Below are 23,360 nucleotides of genomic sequence, written 5' to 3'. Positions count from 1 at the left end.
AATTTATTGTACAAATATTTAAAGATTAAAAATTTATCAATATATAACTTTTATATTGTTTTTAAAGTTTAAGTCAATCATTTTTATAAAAATATAAAATTTAATATACCATTCAGATTTATTATAGTTTTAATTAATAATATATAATCATATTATCATGAAATAATTTTTGAAAACTATATCTCTATTCTTATATCATATTGTAAGAAGCATCTTTTATTGAAAAGTCTACGCAATAAAAACATTATGTAGAACTTAATCCCAAAGGTATCAAAATATCGCTGGAAACTTTGAAAGTGCACATTTTTACAAAGAGTAATGTAATAATTATCTATTTGTATTCGTAATTACGATTAAGATTTGTTTGATTATGTGGTTGCATTTAACGAATTTTCCACTCGTATAATGAAAAAGTAATTGTATATAAATCGAATCTCTTTTAGATAATTTTAGATTGTCTAAGACTTAGATTAAGCAATTTCTAATTGTTAAATAAAACTCGATAACGTAATAGGAGTATCGTTATAAAAACCATCATTGATGATTTATTTTTGTTGTTTTTTTTTCAATCTACGTAATTTAGTGCGCCCTTTACTCAGTATTAAGCTAAAGCATGTCGATTTAGTAACATCAGAAACATTAGTTTTAAATGTGTTTCAAATTGAATATTGAATATTTAAAAATTTACATGCAAAAATATTCAATTTTAAGTAATTTTGTTTGTAATGAATCGTATGTTAATGTTAGAAAAAAATATGATAACGATGTGGTGCTGATTTAATTGTACATTTTTGCATGTGATAATCGTTTATTTTGAAGTTTTTTGAAGAATTTTTACAATTTTACACACTTCAAAACCTTTCCAATGGTTTTCTACGTATCTATTCTTGATTCAAAAACAATCAATATTTAAGACTGTAGACAATTAATGTTTAAGTATCCGAAACTACAATTAATTCTTAAAAAATAGGAATCATTTTAAGTAAATTTTAAAAAGTACAATCTATTTACATGAATTCAAATTGAAATGTATTATATTATGACAACATTTTTTGAGAATGTTACATGCAGTGAATAAATTTAAGAGAATTAAAAGATTTTCTATGTTTTTATAAGTTTTATTATGAAGATTTATGAGTTTATACGAATTGTGATGTTTTTTCAACATATCAAAAATTTTGCAAAGAAAAATATTGTATAAAATTTATAAGATGTATGAAGAATAAATTCTTACCTTAATTCCAAATTAAACAATTTTTTAATTAATCATTATATTTTAATTAAATTAATACTTAATTAATCTTATCAATATTGTATCATATATATATATATATATATTTACATCTCACTTACTCAAGAAGTGATAGCCTTTTAAAATATTCATTTATTTATTAATTCTAAATTTTACTAATGTTCTTTTTGACTACAAAGTTTTAAAATAGTAAAATGTAGTTCAAATATTCTTTAAATTCTCAACTAAAAATTATATGAAATTTGAAATTATGATTAGACTATTCTTTGTCTTAAAAATAATTTCTCTAGCATATGGATAATAATTTTATAACCCTCAAATTCTTTTCTGCTATAATAAATATAAAATCTATTCATCTACAAATATTAAATAGTTATTTTATAGTAAATCATTGCACTGTGCATGATTTAGTATACTTATTAACAAAACCAGAATGATCGATATTTTATTCTCAATATAAAGATATACATGAACTTATTGTGATTAAATTTTAATAATGATGAACTCATTATTCATAATTTAAAAATGTATGTTTTAAAATACTTAGTCTTTTTTGGAGAACTAAAATATATGTGAACATTTTTTTCAATAATTTTGAATGCTATTATTTTATATTTAAGTTAATACTTGGTTCGAAAATATATATTTTTAAACAAATATTTAAATATATATTAAACTAAAACATAAAAAATTGACATTTTAAAATGTCTAACATTGATTTTGAAAATAATTTTTTTTAAAATTTTAATTTTCTGTAATTTTATTAAAAATATTGATCAAATATTTTTTAAAATTATGGTAGAATATTGAATATATGGGTATTATTAAAAATTTGTACAACAATTTTATAAACAATAATATATTTTTATTCTTTACACTTTTATTATCTTCGATTTTATCATTTAAAATATTGATTATATATATTGAAAATATATTATATTAATGCGTTATAAACACTATATTTATTACTTTGTTTTATTTTGGTTGAATAGATAATAATTTCGATATAAGTTGAATTTAAATTCTATAAATTTTTTATTGTGTAACTTTAAATTTTAAAAGCATAAACATAAACAATTTTTATAATATTAATATTATAAAAAGAATTAAAAACGTTAATATATAAAGTGAGTTTGAAGTACTAACTGTTTTTGAACTTTTTGAAAGTTTACAAGTGTCTAATCAGAACTTTGACTATTGTTATATTGATTTCTAATAATAACAATCTAAACGATGTACATAGGCACATGCAATGAAAAAGAAAAAGAAAATGAGACTCACAAGAGATAATCTATGACTTCTCGTGCACTGTAGATATACAACAGTCGTCGTGTATCTTATATGTTAAATAATAGCATCTTATTAAAGCAACTTAATTATTCATCCAAGTGCCATAAATATTTCCAGTCCTGACTACTTCTGTGAGAAAATGTTTAATTTAAAAATATGACGAACCTCGCGTGCATGTATATACGCTATGACTTCACAAAGTTACCGACATACTATCAAGATGATTCCATGCGAAGAGCAATTAGATGGAGATGCAAAAACTCGATCGAATCCAACGTCGCAGGACATCGTTAGCGGTGACCTCGAATCGTTTCCTCTGAAGATTTATCTATATAGAAGTTGGATCACACTGAATATTTTGGAGTTTGGAAAAACTCCAAAAAATATATTATACAATCATTATAACCAATGAGTTTTGAAGAATATGACAGAAAGTTAAGTATTTAATGAAAATGAATGTCCAAGATAATAAATATATTTTGCTAAACAGATAAAGTTAGAATAATTTTTAATTATTAATCTATTTTAATAATAATAGAAATATGAAATACGTTATATATATATATACAGATATTTTTTATTGAGTTTTTTAAATGGCATTCCAACATTGTTCATGGATTTAATATTTTAATTATTATTTTTTAATAAATATTTCATTATATAAATATCTGGTTGACTTGGTAATTAATTTATAAAAATTTTACAAATTTAGAAAAAAATATATTCTCATTAATAAAATAAATATATTATTTTGGTGCATTAAGAAAATTAATTATTGATAATAAGATTACACATAATATTCGCTTAAAACGAAGAACTTGACTTAACCATTTCCAGAAATAATATTACAGCTATTGATTATTTTTACGTGAATAGTTTTGCAAATTATTCTAAGATTTGATGTAAAGGTGATTTATTTTCTTCAACCAGAATATTTATCTGCTTACTTCTAAGAACATTAGAATAATTATAAAATTTCTATATGGAAAAATACAATAAAACTTTTCATTATACTAGTTAACTGTTAACTGCAAAGAAAAATTATAATTATAAAACATTTAACAAAGTAAAAATTACTGATATATATTTGTCAAAATATGATTGATTCAAAATAAGTAATAAATTTTTTAATTTTCTTATTAAACAATGCATTTCATAATTTGAAACTATGCATAAAAACTAATTAAACGTTTTTTAATTGTTATATACAATATTCGAGTAATGTATTATTTAATTTATTGAGTAGAAATGTCTACATATGCTACATAAAGTGTTTGTTTTATTTAATGAACTAAGTAGTTTTTCTATATTTTAAAATGGATATTTTAATTTGTGATATATATTATTTTAAATGAAATTATTAAAAGTACCTAGTTATCATGTACATATACATTCTTACATAATATTTTTGCTGAATCGTCAGTGTCATCCAATAATAAAAAATATGTTTATTAAAAATGTATTTTTAAAAATATCAAATAAATAGTATTAGGTTTACGTTATTCTTTAGTTAAAAGAGACTGTAACATTGGCTCGAAAATTTTATAGAAATATGTTTTTGGGCTATAGTATTAGTTATAAAAGAAAAATAATTAATTTTAGAACAGAAAATCACAATTAAGATTCATACACTCATCAATTTAAAAATATTAATTGTAATATTAAAAAATTAATGATACTATATTAATATAGAGAAGTTCTCTAATGCACCAATTTCTTTACTCACAAAATTTTTAATTTAAACGTGGTAACATCAGGTTAACAAGTAAACTTTAAGGTTCAAATAATCATAAATCAAGATGTTTGTATAAAAACAGGTTTAATAGCTGAATGATAAAAGCTGGTCGGTTTAGCTACCAAAACATAGGTTTTTCCATTTAAGATTTTTATTTATACTTTGATGAAATTATTTTAAATCATCAGAATCTCATGCAATATAATATTCTACAATTATGCAGAATTTATTAATATATAAAAATAAAACTGTAATTGTTTACTAATTCGATAATAACACAGAACATATTGACAGTGCATATAAGTTTAAATAATTCATAAACAGCTATTTAATAAATATCATAATAAAATGATCGAATTCCAATTCAAATAAAAGAGATAAAACTTTTATATTATATTATAATAATTGAACAATAATTAAAAATAAATTAAGCTGACTCTTAATTTATTTTCAGTAGAAATTAAAAGTCGCTGCACAGATACATGATAATTGAGGTACGCAGGTCTAGGCGAATTTCAAAACCTTTGGGGATTTCCCCAAAGATCGCCGACCGCAATCATGACTCCGTTGATCGCACTCTTACACACACATACGTTCTTACGCTCTTTTCTCAACGTAACTATATAGAATGTTGATTTAATCTCGAATCCATAAATGAACCTTGTAATATATATTATCCAGCGGCTCCTATTGTCTGGTTATACAAAAGCATCTGATGAATTCTCTTCCATTGAGTTCGAGTTTCGTGCCATTTTTTAAAATATTTTCTTATTTTTTGCTTAATTAAATTACAGTAAAAATATTTTTTCCTATCATTTGAGAATTATTAGCCATTAATAATTGAAAATTCATTCAATGCTTTAATTAAATCTGTATATTTTAATATTAAATGAATATCTTGCAGAATCTAGATTAGAAGAATTTCAAACATTTATTACATCTTATAAGACAAAAGTAGATCATATTTTTACAACATGCAAATCCAATTTGAACGGAGTATGATTTGCATAAATGTAAAACGTAACGTATCAATTTTTTTTAAAGCATGTAAATATTTTATTTTACTTATTTGTTTATTAATGGCATTAAATATTTTTTTAATAGTATTTTCGATATAATTCAATATCAGTCTTTACTCTAGTAAATATTGATAACAAAAATAAACATTGATAACAAAAATTATTATTATATAAGTAAAAATATAATTATGAATACAATAATTGTTAAAATTACTATACAAATTTTATTTAAGATTTTATAAATCAACGCACGTGAATAGTAGTTATTATGTATATGCATGTACATTCATAATGGTGGAGTATTCGTGTGAAAATAATTACGCATTCGTTTATGCGCATATTTAATTTTTTTGATAATTGTAGACTCATTTAATATGATATTAATTCACTGTCAAAGAAGATTGTTTTACTTATCGCATGTTTTCCTTTTGAAATTGCGTTAAATTAAAAAAAAATGAATGACAATATAATTAGAATAATATTGATATAATATTTAATTATCCCGGTTATTCAATACAATACAAATATTTAAATAATCATACCATGAATATCTAAATTTTTTTTTCTTTTCTTAATTTTTAACCGAATTAAAAGACCATTAGTAATATACAAGTAGAATTTGTAGTGTAAGTATTGCCAAGAATACAGTAATAATGTTTTCTTATACAATCGAAATTACTACAATTAAAACTGTTTTTGTCTAAGTGTTACGCATTAAAATTGCAAAAAAATATCTATAGTTAACACAGAAAATATAATTTATAGTTAATCCGCAGATATACTTGAAAACAATTTTTAAAAATCTATATAATTATTATGAATTGAAGTATTTTTAATTTTTTTTTTTTTTTTTTTATACATTAACATTAATTATAGTAAATTTATACTTAAAAAAACGATGGCTCTTATATTAAATTTATTTAATTTTAATTTACATGAGATATCAATATCGCAAGTCTAAATTATAGTTTTTAAACTGATCTGAAGCATATGATGAATGAATGTTGAAATATATTCAAATTTAAAACATTGTAAAGAAAGATTTATTATTACTGAATTTTATTATGATGTAAATATATGCTTAATTAACAATACTTATTAAATTTACAATTGGTAAGACTATATTAATGTCAGCAAACAAATTATCGATGTTCTGTTTATAGATGAATATTTTAATGTGAATATGAAAAATATATATATATATATATATTTACATTTCATCAATTTTGATTGATTTAATTGAATTGAATAAAAAATTTATTCAAATCTCTCTTCTCTTATTACAATTTTATTTGCACAAAACTGAAATCAAAAGTTGTAAATAAATATAATTTGTATGAAATTTAAATATCAATACAAAATTTTTGTTTTCAAACTTGTATTTTCAGAAGAAAAATTTAACAAATTTATACACTAAAATTATTCCAATTTGTGAAAATAATTTACAAAATGTAGGTTACAATTGATTGTATTTTCAAAAATATAATTTTTTTTTCATTTTTATAAAAATAATATCGTTATATTTATCGCTATCAATAATATAATATTTCAAATACTCAATGTTCATTTTTAATGCTTAAAAGTTATATATATATATACTATACCCGATGCCTTGACCGTTTTGTCCTTTCATTTATTTCACATTACGCTACTCGATTTCTGGATGATTAAATCAAGACTTAAAAACTAATGGATATACGCTGGATTTCCCCATACTAATAAACCTTTCAAATTAATTTTAAAAATTTTAAGCGTACTTTAGGACAGCTTCTTTTCAAATTAATAGATGAGATGTCGGAAACAAAAAACTTAATACTCATGATAATCAACAAAGCATTCTTTTTGTGTACCATTACTGATAATTTATGTTTGCATGCTTAGATTATGAAAATGTATTTCACAAATAAATAATTGATAAATTAGTAATAACATTTTATCGACAAATGCATTAAAAATAAAGAGAAAAAGAAACATATATTATAACGCGAGAATCATTACATTTTGTATTATATTAACGAAAATGATATCATATTTAAATAGCAATGATTAAATTATAAATTATTTAATACGATTGAATCCGTTTAAATGCTACTTTTGGGCATAACTTATATAAAACTAAAACCTTACAAATAGCTTATAATTATTTGAGAGTAATTAGAAAAAAGCATGTTACTATTAATTATATAATTTTAATGTTATAATTTCTTTCGAAAGTTACTTCGAAAGTTGACGAATTTTTTGAATTTTATGAATTTTTTGAATTTTATGAATTTTACGAATTTTATGAATTTTTAATGTGATATATATGAATTTCATGTTAGTTAAGTCTTATAATTTCATAAGACTTATAAATTCATAAAATGCATACTTTTTGGAAAATATAGTACTATTATATATAAAATTAACATCAGATACTAATAAATGAATTTTCAAATGTAATTTGAAATTTTTTACATTTTTCTAATGAAAGAAGCGGATAAAAATGAATTCATTTAAAAATTTTCGTTATGATTATAAATTCTGAATGTGCAATGCTTCTTTTAATTAATCTTATTATTTTTAAAATATACAATTCTTGATAATCTTGTGACGATAATTCCAACTATAGTTAAAGTTTGTTCAATATCTAATTTATGTATTCGTATTTCTAAAGATTGGAAAATTTTCTTAATAATGTTAATATTATAATATTTCCATAATTTATTTTATCGATTAGAATACTGTAATAATAATAATAGCCATAGCTTTATTTTGAAATGAAAAAATAAAAAAAGTGAATCTAAAAAAAATATGAAAAATGACATTATTGAATATAAATATAATATAATATTATAAAAATGACTATATCGTTATTACATTTTTTTTCTACAAAGAAAAATGAGTGATTAGCTTTAATAGAGGTAAGGTATAATTAAACAAAAAATTCTTTTAAATATAAAATGTATAAAAAATTGTAAATTATATACTCTATTAATAATAAGTAAGTAATTATATTAAATCTGAGTATATGTTTTAATTGAACACAAATTTGATTATTTGTTACTTGTCGTACGAAATCGATGAAGTCAATATGAAACAAAAATTTTAGAAAGAGGTAATTTATTAGTCTAATCGACTAAATTGTTCGTCATATATATTTGTAATTTTTTCATATCGATTATCAACATATTCTTGGATACGTTGATACATTTATGCTTCCGCGTGGCCTTGAAGATTTTGTTGATTCTGAAGACGACCGTTTTCGAGAATGTAGAGAGATAGAGATAGATAGACACAGTGAGAGAGAAGGAGAGAGAGAGAGAGGGGGGGGGCTGAGAGAGACCGAGAGACCGTGAGAGAGACCGAGAGAGAGAGAGAGAGAGAGAGAGAGAGAGAGAGAGAGAGAGAGAATCGAAGATGCCTGTATTGGGAGTAGTTGACTTTAATGTTGATGGCGAGGTGGGAGGCGAAGTATAGGGGGGGGAGAGAGACCGAGGGACCGTGAGAGAGACAGAGAGAGAGAGAGAGAGAGAGAGAGAGAGAGAGAGAGAGAGAGAGAATCGAAGATGCCTGTATTGGGAGTAGTTGACTTTAATGTTGATGGCGAGGTGGGAGGCGAAGTATAAATGTTGGAGACCCACCAATGATGAGCATAGTTGTACAGCCATGGCACGGTTTCGTTTAGTCTTCGGCCTTTTAGCCCTTCTCGCTGTGGCGCAAGGTAATTATTATCAGCGCAAATTCTTAATGATCTATTTACGAGTATTTAATTTTCAAATGTATACTCATAGCTATTTAATATTTGGATTATTTTATGATGTAAAGTTATACGTATTCGTCCAATTGTTGATTTCATATTAAATGTTTGCATTGTGCAAGATGCCAAGTGCAAATTATGTTTCACAGATTCCGAAAGCTCTTACTTATTTAAAATTTATTGATAAATATTTATTGATGATATAGTAATTATTTAACTACATGACGAATTTTTTAAGTTTTAAAGTTTGATTTATGTTTTATGTTTTTAAGTTCAAATGTTTTTATGTTGAAATTAAATAATTGTATGTATGATAATAAATATTATGGTTAATTTTCAATATTTACTTACAATAAATTGTCATTCTATTGCTTATGAAATATTTTTATGTTTAAAATAATTCTAAGTTAATAATTAATACATTGATACCACTGTATACATAAAATAATGGAAATATGAAATTTATTTCTAATTCATTATCTATTATATTGTAAAAAACCATATCACAGAATTTATTCTCTCAATACCTCATTAATAATTATTAGAATTTATTAATATACGCGATTAAAAAAGTAAAGAATTTGAAAAATTCTATATTTAAATTATCGAATAAAGTGTTGTAAAAATGATCGATAATTATCGTTAAAATGTCGAAGTAGTATAGAGAAATGCATAAATAGTAGAATTAAATACTCGTTATTTGTGATATACAAGACAATGATAATTTTATTAAGTACGTGTGGCGTCTTAACAAAAATCTCTCGTTAAAGCTTAGCAATATCGCTAGTTAAGGAATTAATGAGTTCGATGTACACGGAAAAATATAAGCGTTCACTCTCGTTATAGCCTACCACGATCGCAACAGGCGTTACTCCGGCATAGGTTTTAACGGAGGTGCGGCTGCTGCCAGTTCCTCTAGCAGTTCATCCTCAAGCTCCTCGAGCGGTTTTGGAAGCGGCACTCACACCAAAACCGACACTCATGCTACAGGCGGCGCTACAGCAGACGCCAAAGCCACGGCTTTAGGAGGTGGCGGTGGTATCGTCTTTGGTGATGGCGGTTATGGCGGCAGTGGAGTTGGTGGCTATGGAGGGCATCAAGGAGGCGGTGGTCTTGGAGGACATCAAGGAGGAAATGGTTTTGTAGGATATCAAGGAGGCGGTGGGCTTGGAGGACAACAGGGAGGAAGTAGTTTCGTAGGATATGAAGGAGGCGGTGGTCTTGGAGGACATCAAAGCAGTGGTAGTCTTGGAGGACATCAAGGTGGCGGCGGTAAGTTAATTTGTGTATTCTTATAATACTTCTTTTAATCGCGTATTTGTAAAAACTTGAGTTAAAATTTAAATATGATTTTTTAAATTAATTTTATTATATTATGCGATTATTAATCATATGTATACATTTAAAAATTATTTCTTTATTTCTTTATTCAGTTTTGTTATAATTAGATAATGGGGGTCATTATCATAGGAAACATTAGATAATGTACTCATCTATCACATCTTAAGTGTTAAAAAGTTTGGAAATGACAATTCTTTCAGGTTTCGGTAACACTGGCGGTTATAGTACAGTAGGTACTGGATCTGGTGCCAATGCTGTTGCTACAGCTAATGCCAATGCTAATGCTGCTGCCGGTAGTAGTGGGTTTGGGTCAAATTATGGATCAGGTCAGGGCGGAGCTGGCTATGGAGGCCTTGACGGTAGTGGTGTCGGCCATGGTGTAGAAGGCCATAGTACTGGATTCGATAGTGGTCACTCTAACACTGTGGTCCTTGGTAGTGGACACAGTACCGGAGGTGGTTATGGCGGTGGACACAGTACTGGAGGTGGTTATGGCGGTGGACACAGTATTGGAGGTGGTTATGGTGGTGGACATGGAGGAGTTGGAGGTGGATTAGGTGGTGGACACGGCGTTGGAGGTGGATTAGGTGGTGGACACGCTACTGGAGGTGGATTCAGCAGTGGGCACAGTAATGTTGGTGGATTCAGCGGTGGTCACAGTAATGGTGGTGGATTCAGCGGTGGTCACAGTAATGGTGGTGGATTTAGCGGTGGACACAGTAATGGCGGTGGATTCGGCGGTGGACACAGTAATGGCGGTGGATTCAGCGGTGGACACAGTAATGGCGGTGGATTCAGCGGTGGACATGGTGGTGGTCAGTCCCCTGGTTTAATTGTCGGTGGCGCACACCAAGGTCATGGACCCATTATTGGAAAACATGGTATCGCCGGAAGTAATGCTGGGGCATCTGCTAATGCTAATGCCGCTGCTAATGCTGGTGCTGCAGCCAGTGGTTTCGGTGGGTCAGGTGTCGGTGGATATTCTGGTGATCTTGGCGGAGGACATGGAGCTCTTGGGGGTGGCTCTTATGGTGGACAAGGTGGATACAACGGAGTATTTGGTGGTCATGGAGGTGCTCTTGGAGGTGGTTACAATGGAGCGAATACTGGTGCGTCAGCTAACGCAAATGCTGTTGCCACAGCCAGTGCCAGTGCTGGCGCCGGAAGTTTTGGAGGTAAATATTCAAGCATGCATAATTTATGAATTACTTTGATGACAAATTTAATCATTTAACTTTAACATTTTATCGGCTTATATTTATAAAACTTAGGATATTTCTTTCTCTTACTATAAAGTAGAATATAATAAAGCTATTACAGGGTAATATAGTAATTCTAGAGAATATTATACTTATTCGTCACATAATTTAGTTATATTAATATTATAGAATATAAATATTAGAATAGCATGATCAATAATATTGAGGATCATTTACATTGGTATATCCATCTTTAATTATTATTGAATATCCTTTAAAAATCATTAGAGCTTTTTTTTTTAAATAGAAATTATATGCTAAAGTAAAAACGTACTAATGATACAGGTTTTGGAAATGGTGGATATGGAGGAAATGGTGGATATAGCGGCAACGGAGGCTATGGTGGTAGTGGTGGATATGGCGGCGGTTTGGGGGGAAGCGGAGCTACTGCTAATGCTAATGCCAATTCTCATGTAGGAGGTGGAGGCTTTACGTCTGGACTGTAAGTTAATATATATTTTTAATAGTACTGTAAAGTATTCTTATATAATTTCAAAAATATTTTATTCATAAAAATTCGATCGAAAAATCTTAATAAAGAAGTAAATAAATTATCATTTGATGTTCCATAATAATATAATTTAAGGATACGACTATTGCATGAAAATATAGTATTAAAATATTAAATATAAATATATCAACTTTAGAATAATTAAATGGTCACAAAGTATATTTGACATGTTATATTATTAATATTTCATTAAACAATCTACTGCTTATTGTTCACTTTATGACGATAGTTTGAACAAAATGCAATTATATTTAAACTGAAATTTAATAAATTGTCATTTTTATCGGACACTTGATAAATAATGAAAAATTATTGTTGTGCATAAAAGTTTAGTTTAATACGGTAATTGGTTATTAATACAAGGTCAACTTCTACATTAATTTCCATCTCGATGGGCCGTAATATTTTAATTTCTACTGCTCTAGGACATTCTTAATGAATCCAAGAGGAAACTTTATTTATTATCAACCATGATTTTAACGTTAAAGTGCGCAATTAAGCTGACAGAAAGACATGCTTTTGCTATTGTTTATTACATAGTTTGCAAAAAAATTTGTATTACGTGTCAATGTTTATGTGAATTCATTATGCTATGAGTTCAGAAATTTAGTATAATTGTATTAAATAATAATATATTCTTTTTAATATTATCTTTCAAATAAAGAAGTAATCAATTCATTAAAAATATCAACAATTTTCATATTATAGAAAATCGTAGAATTATTTTTTTTACATCCAATGTTATGCTTAAAAAATAAATATTTCATCATTTTGTATTGAGATTTGACATTGCATTATAATATTAAATATTTTTCTATTTTTTACGAATGCTTTAAATAATATTTATTTTCTTATAAAATATATCAAATAATTACTTTAATAAATCATTTTGAAGAACATGCAATAAAAGGCAACAAGAAACTTTCAAATATGAATGCATTAAGCTAGAATAAAAATAATTATATTTTGTGTTTTACGAAAATAGGAAAAGTGCAAAAATATCGAGTGTATTATACAAATATCGAAAAATACCGAGTGTATTATATAAAAATGGAAAAAATCATTATCTATAAAGATAATGCGATGCTTTAAAAGTTAAATTAAAATTTTTAATTTACTCATTTTCGCGAAATCATCATGAAAAAATGTGTTAAGTCTCTTTTAAACGATCTTTTAAACTGATTTTATCCTCATATGGGATATATGTACTTGAATTGATTATGTTTATAAAATAATTATGAAAATAATTATAAAATAATATTTGAAATTTGTAATATAATAATAAGTAAACGATATTATAATTTCAGCTTTTCTTCGCGGATAAATGCTGACGACGAGTCTGAAGTCAAGGAAAAAGGAACCGTTGAAAAAGCTCAGGGTGTATTCAGTAGTAGTAGTGCCAAGATTGACTCGACGGGCAAGGGAACGTATGAAGTTTCAGCTGGAAAAATTCCTGCATAAAGTTCATATACTGCTATTTTCAAAATTGAAAAATAAAAAAAAAATTGTTTAGCCTCGCTAAGTGAGAAAATTATATTTAATGTTGTTTCTCTTTAACACTGTTAATATTTTTTTCTTTCTTACTGCACGTGCTTTCCTTTTTTTGTACAAAAAAGTAAAATAATGTATATATCATTATTATACAAGACCATTCATAAGAAAATATTGATACTGCTCATTTGTAAATTCAAAAATTATGAATGTGTAAACGAAAAATTGAAATTTTCAATTTTGTACTTCGATGTTCATAATATTGCATAAGAGTTATCGACGATTTCCTCGCGAATATTATGAAGCCATGGGAGACAAAGTGTGTAATAATAATTGGCCGTGATAAAGATTTTTGTTTATTGTGCGTCGAATACGTTCGAGAGTGCATCGTGCGAAAAATTGAGAACGAGGCCGTACGTACGGTTCGTTCATATCTTTCTTACTTAATCCAAGTTCTTGACATTTGTAAATTGAATCTCTCACGTTTCGCATTGTGATATTAATAAACGTCGATGACATTGAAAATCTTTTAATATTATTTATACCTAATTTCCTTATCAATGCAAGTATCATTTTACGTAAATCAATTCATAAAAGCATTTAACTTCGTTTAGATAATTATTTGTTCATAACTCATTTACATTATAATTTCTTCTTTCGGAATTGACGTAGCTTTATGAAGATTTATATCTTACCGTTGGAACAATTTTATATGTTTATAATTATAACAATATTGAAAATTAGTAATTATCCTTTCTTTTAAGTGATTCTTTATCCTGTCAAACATTCATTGAGTATTTGTGAATTATTATATTGATTTTTTTTTTAAATATATTACGTCTTACTAGTACGACTCGCCATTAAAATAAAATATACTAACATTATAAAGATATTTGAATTTAAAATTGATTTTTCGATAAAAACACATATTTTCGAATAATTTTTTACATACTATAGAAATATTTGTTATCGCGAACTTTTATTATTTTTACATTTTTATCTTTGAATCTTATAAAGACAAAAATTAATTAATTTGTATTTATGCCTTAAAAGAAAAATTATTTTCTTATTAAAATATATGGAGTATGTATTTATTTATATTTAAAAGTAATGATACAAATAATGATACAATAAGTTACTAATTCAATAAAATTAATTTATATTAAATATGAGTTTTTAAATCGAGTATAATTTAAAAATCCTTATATTTCTTATTCATATGAATTACTCATTCATACCCAATGGATAATCTAGAATTGTATTTTTCCATCGCGTCATCAATAACCGTTTTTATTTTGGCTTAATGTTAATATTTGGTTAAAGATGATTAACAAATTAACAGTAGATATTTATTCCATTGTTTATCTATATTTTTAGTAATGAATCAAGTGAAATACTTTTCAGAAACGAAAACTTTCTAATTTTACAAATTCTTTTCTTTTTAACTCTTTAAATGTTTTAATAATACTATTTATAAATCCAATAAAAGGTAAATAGCTGATTGTCTAATAAATTAAAATATATTCATAATTAATTTATTGAAACTATCGCGTATAAACATGTTTGTATCGTAGCACTTGAGTCCAGTGTAAATTTATTATTTGTTAAAAATACATTCTAATAGCATACACTTACGTAATTAAAACTGCAAATCAACGCATGGTAGATAATATTAAAAACCTAAATAAAAATTCAAGTACGAAACAAACAAAGGTCAAGGATAATTAATTTAAATTTTGCCTATGAGTTATCATATGATTGTGTAACAGCAAATGACGGAACTTTCGATATATTTTATTGATATGTGCGATTTAAAGATATCAAAAGACAATGAAATATACAAAATTATAAGCTTGAAAGCAAGCAGCATGTAATATTAAAATAATTATGGGCATTTTAAAAAAAATTTAGGTAAAATTTTGTGTGTTTTTTATCGTGTGATTGTATTATGTGTTTTCATTAAAAATCTCTGATCTGTATTAAAAAAGTATTTACGTCATACATCAAAAGCAACGTAAATATATATAAATTTCAATGCGATCATTACTTTAAATTTACATTAATTTATTCCATCTAATCGCAGATAAATATTTGTTAGATAAAATGCGTGATTAAAATTATTATTGAAAATTAAATTGGACATTAAATCAATGCATTCTAGTGATATTCGTGCTAATGAAAAGAAAATATTTTATGCTTTATTTACGCAAACTTATAGTATTTTTATATTCATATTATCATACATCAATATTATATGAGTAATATTACTTTTTCGTAAATAATATTTATATTGATTTATTCATTTATATTAATAATACAAATTTTTAAATGATGGCACTCTTTTTGCTTTAATAAAGGACATTTTACATTGTAATAATGTATTTACAATTTAAGTTTTTGTATTAAAAACGGTAATTGTTCATATGATAATATAAATGTTTTTAACACTCCTCCTTCTTTTTTAACAAATAAATTAATTTTACCATTAACATATTTTCATGCCTCCTTTTTATATTATGAAAATATTTTTAGTGGATATATAAAATTTATGAAATGTTTTTACCTATAAATATCTCTACATCTAAATATTATGAGTTCAAATTATTTATTATTAATAAAAGTAATTATTTATTTGTGAATAAACATTTTTTAATAGAATAACGAGCATTAATGTTATTCGTTAAATATAATGAAGTTTGTAAGAAAATCATAACAACCTGCTAAATATATTTTAGTTTTAAATGAAAATTTAAACTATTTCATTATTTTACCAATGATAATAATTTAATTTATAAAATAATCTTATTTTATTGTTTACATTTTATGCATTATAAATAAAATAATTTTATTATACAAGTATCATTTCTTACATATAATTTTAATTTTAGTATTTCATGTCTCTAACAAATAAAATCATGTAATTTTATTATATATCTACGTGTTTGTTATTTGCTTACTGGTACTTACATTTTGTTTCCTCATTAATACATGTCTAGTAAAGAAAAAATCAACGTAATTTAATAATTCATTGAGAATCTCTATCTGTATTCCAAATTGTATTGTAGACAGATAACAATCGAAAATACGAGGTCAAGATGAACATCAAAGGAGCACTGAAGATGTTCAGATGAAGTTTGAAAATTATTTCGCGCGAAATGTTGATGAATAATGTATGAATTTTGCATAGCAAGTGTGTACCTTTGTAAGTGAAATGTGTTATAAAGAGCGTCAAATACTTCGGCACTTTTTTTTTCTTTTGAAATCAGTAAATATTCATGTTCTTTCAATATTCTTTTGAAATGTTGAATAATATGCGTTCATTTATATTTGTGGGTGAATATATAAATGGTCTATATTAACATCTTGGGTTGTCGTTTTTATAATTTCTTTAAATTAAAAATTATAATTTTCCTTTGCTCGGTTTGTACGCATTACGTGCTTACAATGACTAATTAGCTATAAAAGTTATAATTTAAGTACCTGATAATTAATTATTTAAAATTATTAAAATAAAAACGATTCAACATATTATATATCTATTGTTAAGTTGTCATTTAAATACGAGATATTACAGTCTTAGAATATAGTCTAAAAAAATATGGTAAATAAAATTTTACTCGCTACATATTTTATTGATTTATTAAGTTATGCTTTCAAGATTATATTTTACAACGGACATATTATTTTAATTGAAAAACTTTAATGTATATACAATATATCATTTTTTGTCTTTTTTTTGTATTTAGCTATACTTTTGTAAAAAAAAAAAAAAAACAATCGTCTACGTTTTAAGTAATCAATGTTTTATTTTACGGTTTGTAATAGTATTAATTCTAAATTTAAATTGACATTTTAAACATATAATTCAGGAATGAAATTACACAAAACTTACGTATTTCAAATTATCTTTTATTCGTTTATACAAGAGAACAAAATATAATACTGCTTCGTAGTTCGCTCAACTAAAGCCACTTTCGTCTAGTAATATATTGTTCTTTTTCATTGATACAGTTAAAATCATTAATCAGATTTTTATGGATAAAGATGATTGATGTTCACTTTATCCTCCAATGTCTGCACTTAAATCTATTATTCCTCAACGCAGTAGCTTCAACCACGTTCAACTTTAAATTTGGGCGAAAACTTAGTGAAGCTTTGAGGGCAACGATTCGTATATTCACAGACAGAAATATCCAGTGGAACCGGTTATGTCTTAGCAATAATAACCGCGCCTATCCTCAATGGTCGAAAACAATGCTATCGACACCTTTGACAATCGTGTCGACAATATCGAAGTTCTTGGAGTCGTAATCACCTGCACTTCGATACAGCCAAGGTTGTCGTTGACGATGACCATAATTATTCGCGTAAAGACCAGGGTAAGGCAAATCCGGATATTGGGAGCCGGGATAGCGAGAAGCACCGCCAGCACCGGCAGACGCGCTCGAAGCAGCAGATGAAGCTCCATTACCTGTTCCAAGAATAATACAGATATGGATAATGATTGAGCTAGTGAATTATACTTAAATGCCTACGAGAAGTAAATTTTATGATCGTAAATACATAACTCTGGAGCTATAAGTGATGTGTAAGAGAAACAGAGTTTTTTTTAATAAAAATATCCTATGGATTATTTACAATTTTCAATATAAGAAATAATGAAAATTTATTATGTAATTAAAATTGTTACTCTTTTTGGCAAGAGGAAATATTGAAAACAATTAGTTATTGGAATAATTTTAAATATATCTGGGAAATTCAACGAGCACTTATAATTCATTGGAGCAGAGTTTCGATATGTTAGAATTAATATTGACATTATAATTGTAATTATAGATTGAAGTTTTAAAATGACATTTAAACTCATAAATATAAATCACAAGACTACGTAGAAATAATGAATTATCTAATTTTGTTCATATATATTTTATAAATGTTTAAAAAATGTCTCAATGATTGAAAGTGTAAATGAATGATTTTTCTATTAAATTATACTAAATTATGATGTATTTGAAAGGTAATAAATTCTTTATTTGATAATAATAGACTATTAATATTGAAGAATAAAATATTAAAAAGCTATAAAAATGTGTAATGATTAAATTAAATATATAGAAATATAATATTGATGTAAGATATTAACCTATAATATTTTATGATTTATAGAGTTTCCTAAGAAGTATAAAACCTTATAAGTATAAAATGTTGACGCTATAAAAATCATAATATTTTATACGACAATACTTCAATTAAAAATTTTAGTATACAGCAGTTATAAAGGTTAATGCATTTAGCTTCAAGGTTTTTTTTGTAAACATAGTCATTCCGTGACTAAGGCTTATTAGAAGCGAAACATTAATAATTATTTAGATGTTCTGAAGAAGTATCGCGTCTAATCTTAGATGCTTAAAACATAAATGTTATTTATTGAGTAAAATGAAAAGTTGAAATAACATTCTATAATTTTAATTAAAATAATACTTAAAATTTTCTATTCTAATCTCACGTATCTTCGGTCTATTATAATTTATAATATTTTTCATATTGCAATACAATAAGACAATTATAAATTCGGTTCTAACTATAAACTTAAATGGAGCTTTTTTTTTATAATTTATTGTTAGCTAATTTTATAATTAATTAATTTAGTAATTCAACCATGTTTAGATGTAATTAAACATTATTGTTTAAATATTGATCGTAACCATTATGAAATGATGTATATTAAACGATTACATAACTAAGCTTAATTTATGCTTTTATTTCTACCCATCTTTAATACATTTATTTTTTCATCTATTTATTTTTCGCTAGAATCTTCCATTTGAAAATACAGTTGCCGGATTTGCAAAAAGCGCAGTCGTTAACAAATGCACGCGTTAACCGAACCTATTCATTAATCAATCAAGCGCATTATTGAAACAACAAATTAATCATATGCATTTATGGACGATTATAGAGTAAACAATTATCAAACATTATTTTTCATAGAACCCTCGTGATACTTCGACTAGGTGGCACAGCTTCGTTAGCTAAAATTTAGCTCGTAATGATTAAATAATTACGTTTCTCGTCGTTTTCCAACAACAAGCGTAATGAATAAATATAAGAAATAAACAACTCATAATAAAAATTCTATTAGCCTATTCCTACCGTTTGACGATGCGCCGGCAGCAGCAGCCGCGGCTGCGGCACTGGCAATTGGGAGGCCGTTTACAAAGCCTGTTCCTGCAGATGCTGCAGCTGCAGCGGCATTGGCTCCTCCATTACCGTACTGGTTTCCTAGGTTCTGGGAGTTCGATTGTGCATTACTGTGGAAATGACCATTGAGAGACGGGTAGGGATTCACGTTATAAGATGGTCTGTTGTAATACGGGTTGTACCTGCGAAGAAAATATTCATATTGAGAACTACACTCGCTGCTTTATAAACTCATTTCGTTGTTACGTATGACTGATTTCTCGATAGTGAATTATTATGTCTAAATTTTCCATAAATATTTAAATTTCAAACATACAACTGTAATATTTAAATAGACGGGTCTTTAAACGATAAATCTGCTTTTACTTTTAATTTTAAGGTAAAATTAATTTCCTTTTTATTTGTTTATAATTTAAAGTCGTTTCTTTCTACTAATTGATCAAATTTACGTGCATTTTTAATTATGATTCATAGGAACGTTAAAAATTATAACTTTTCAGGATAATTTAGGTTATAAAGAAAGTTATTTAGCCAAATTTGAAGTTAGAAATAATTTGCTAGATCACACCATCATTATATCGAGACCAACAGCTTTATTACGATAGAGCATAAAGTAGTCTTTAGCGTAGTCATTGGAAATTAGTCGAGAAAATAAACGGCAGGTAAATACATTTCTAAAAATATTTTAGCATAATAGCGTTCTTGCTAGGTACTTATCACAAAAAAGCAAATTCTTATTAAAATATGCAAAAATGATCAAAAAGAAACGAAATGAGATAATGTACTATTAATAACAAATCGATCGGAATATTTACGTCTAAGCTGAGTAATTGAAGAATTTAAACTATAATTACGCTGTTAACCGTAAAGTATGAAATGTATCTTTAGTTGCAACTTTTTATTACATAATATAAAAACAGCTCTACTATGTTAAATCAATGGACTTTGTTTATATTAAAGGATATTTCTCTAATCAGAAAACTCTTCTTATTTATTTTTTAATTTATTTATTTATGTTTTATCACAACACTAATCTGAAATAAAATATTATAATTCATAGTAAAAATTTCTATCGTAAAATCAAGGAAAATAAAAAATAATTTCTTATGTTCAAAGAAAGATGCTTGTAAAATAGTAATTTATCAAATGGCCGATTAAACTATTAAAAAAAAAAATTATTAATTTTATACTTGATTAATTCTATATTAAAATATATATTAAGAAATGTCATTAGTGTGCTTACAATGATTCATTGTAATTATACTTGGATATACATGTGAATGCCTAATGAAATTGATATGTATTTATAAATATTAATTTGTAACAATTGTTTTTTTAAATATTAATAGTAAAACTTGAAGATCAGACTTAAAATCAGACTAGTAAAATTCAAATATTAATGTAATTTTCATTTAAATGATTATTTTAACATCAATTTCATTTTCAATAGGGAATCAAAATTTAAATAAATATATATTTACTTCAAATTGTTACTTAATATAATATGCAAAATATAAATATTTGTCCAAAAAATCGAAAAGTCCTTTTTATCCAGTAATTTGTCTGCAAACAAATTGAATATGTGTATTCGAATTTTTTTTTTATTTATATAACACACATAAAGAAAAATAAGAATAACTTTCAAAATTAAGAAAAAATCATACTTTGTTTAATAAGAATAGATATATAGGTAGAGTATTGAAATTATTATTTAATAGTACGTTGATAAATTTTTTTTTTTCAGAATGTATGAAAATATATACAAAAAGAAAAATCAAATAAGAGGATTGATAAATCATAATGCTAAAATTGCTAAGAGTATTAATTTCTCTTAATTATAATAGCTTTAATACCAAGCAAATATTGTATTTATGCCAATATCCTACTTAACACGTAAGATTTTTTTTTAACTTTTACTATTGAGTAATACACATTTATTATATTTTCTTTGTAATATTTAAAACTATTAATGTCCAAGTAGCAATAACCGATACTTATCGATGCCATGAGAAAAAACATTACGAACAACAAATATAATTATGACTGTATTCGATGCTTACCCTTGACTAGGATATCGATTGGGGAAATTCTGAGAACCGTAGCCGTCATAGTCGTCCTCGTACAGCGACAACGGCGACCTGTTGGCATTGGAATTGGCATTGGCATTGGCTTGGGAATTTCCGAAGCCATCGGCCCAGGCGCCGCTTTGCGCCTTCGACTCAACTTCATCGGGGAAATAGAAGCCTCTTCCATGCACTTGGGTCACAATAATATTTATGATTTATTAATTACTTTTGCAGAATTTAGGTGCTCCATTGACTTTAAGCGTAATAAACTTGTCACTATTATTATATATTTACAACAATAAAAATGTTTGAAAAATACCTCAATTGCTTCATGAACATTATTTTTAATTTAAATTATTTTATATTTAATTAGTGTGGATTTATAGTATGCAAATTAATGACTGTAAATTTCATTAAATGAATACTTTGTACTTTGAATGACTTATTGTTCAAGTTTAAGAACTTTGAGGTATTAGAAATTATCTTTTCGTATTACACATATATTCGATTTTTCTAAAATATAACTTTAATGTTTGATACTTGTTATATTGAAAGTATATCATATTCTCAAATAACTGTATACTTAACAACATATTATATTAATAGTATTTAAAGTATCAAAGTTATTATTAAATTTTATTATATTATAATCTGTAATATGTAAATGTGAAATAGACACTTTCTGTACTCGTTGAATCACAGTTAACTCTAGAATAATATATATGCATTATATATCTAATTGTATCGATATTAAATTGTTATTAAATCTATTATATATGGAATTATAACGTTGTTTTACACATAAAAATTTACAGGCACAATTGCTTTTAAATATAAATAAAGTCAATTATCTAGTATAAAAAGATGTTGTTTTTCTATAAACTTATCAATAAGAAAGATAATCTATTGTTACAAATAATAAAATTAATAAATATTTGTAAATTATTCGAGAAGATTTGTTTCACTGAATTTTACTTTAATTGATATTCGGTAGATCGAAATTACACGACACGTTTACACATATTAAAGATTCAAAACAGAAGGAAATTTTCATGTAACATTAATCCAACTAAAAAATTAAATTTGAACATATATTTGAGCTGTTGGGCACATCTTAGATTAGGTTTAAAAAAAAAAAAAAAAAAACGAACAATAAAGAAAGAAAGAAAAATTTACCAATGGCTACACTAAGGAGGCAGCAAAATATCAGCGTCCACTCCATTTTTATTACGTACTAAGTATACGATGCTGCTTGTTAAGCGTTGAACTTACTCTCGCCGCTTTTACTTCAGGTTCGTTTATTTCGTCAATACTAGAAATCGGTGGATCCGTGTTAAAAAAAAAAGCGCAGGTAACCCGTCAACGCAATGACAGGTTTGACGATCGACTGGTCGGTCATCGAAATTCTCCCCCACCTTTATACCTCGACGACGCCCCTTTCTATTAATCTGGGGGCCCG

General features: G+C 25.9%; 2 protein-coding genes across 4 annotated transcripts; one reads left to right on the top strand and one right to left on the bottom strand.

Annotated features, from left to right (window-relative positions):
• Positions 1-8,911: 8,911 nt before the first annotated feature.
• On the top strand, positions 8,912-13,676 carry LOC105367796 (glycine-rich cell wall structural protein). 3 transcript variants are annotated; one of them, XM_011506586.1, is made up of 6 exons: positions 8,912-8,996; positions 9,879-10,304; positions 10,574-11,011; positions 11,042-11,548; positions 11,918-12,074; positions 13,451-13,676. In XM_011506586.1, exons 1-6 carry the CDS (start codon positions 8,942-8,944, stop codon positions 13,602-13,604), a joined length of 1,737 nt encoding a protein of 578 aa, XP_011504888.1. In that variant the 5' UTR covers positions 8,912-8,941; the 3' UTR covers positions 13,605-13,676. The 3 variants fall into 3 exon arrangements, with proteins under 3 accessions (XP_011504888.1, XP_011504887.1, XP_011504889.1); XM_011506585.1 differs by having other exon boundaries at positions 10,574-11,548; XM_011506587.1 differs by lacking the exon at positions 11,918-12,074 and having other exon boundaries at positions 10,574-11,548; positions 13,451-13,547.
• Positions 13,677-17,690: 4,014 nt separating this feature from the next.
• Positions 17,691-23,342, bottom strand: LOC105367795 (homeotic protein ocelliless-like). The gene is made up of 5 exons (XM_011506584.1): positions 23,194-23,342; positions 23,078-23,128; positions 21,896-22,091; positions 19,788-20,017; positions 17,691-18,105 (listed from the first exon to the last, which is right to left on the bottom strand). Exons 2-5 carry the CDS (start codon positions 23,121-23,123, stop codon positions 17,873-17,875), a joined length of 705 nt encoding a protein of 234 aa, XP_011504886.1. The 5' UTR covers positions 23,124-23,128; positions 23,194-23,342; the 3' UTR covers positions 17,691-17,872.
• Positions 23,343-23,360: the final 18 nt, after the last annotated feature.

This window comes from Ceratosolen solmsi, unplaced genomic scaffold (genome assembly GCF_000503995.2).
Source record: "Ceratosolen solmsi marchali unplaced genomic scaffold, CerSol_1.0 scaffold6, whole genome shotgun sequence".
NCBI classification, from domain to species: Eukaryota; Metazoa; Arthropoda; class Insecta; order Hymenoptera; family Agaonidae; genus Ceratosolen; species Ceratosolen solmsi.
Note: the sequence above shows the minus strand (reverse complement) of the source record. Positions and strands in the feature narration are given on the sequence as shown.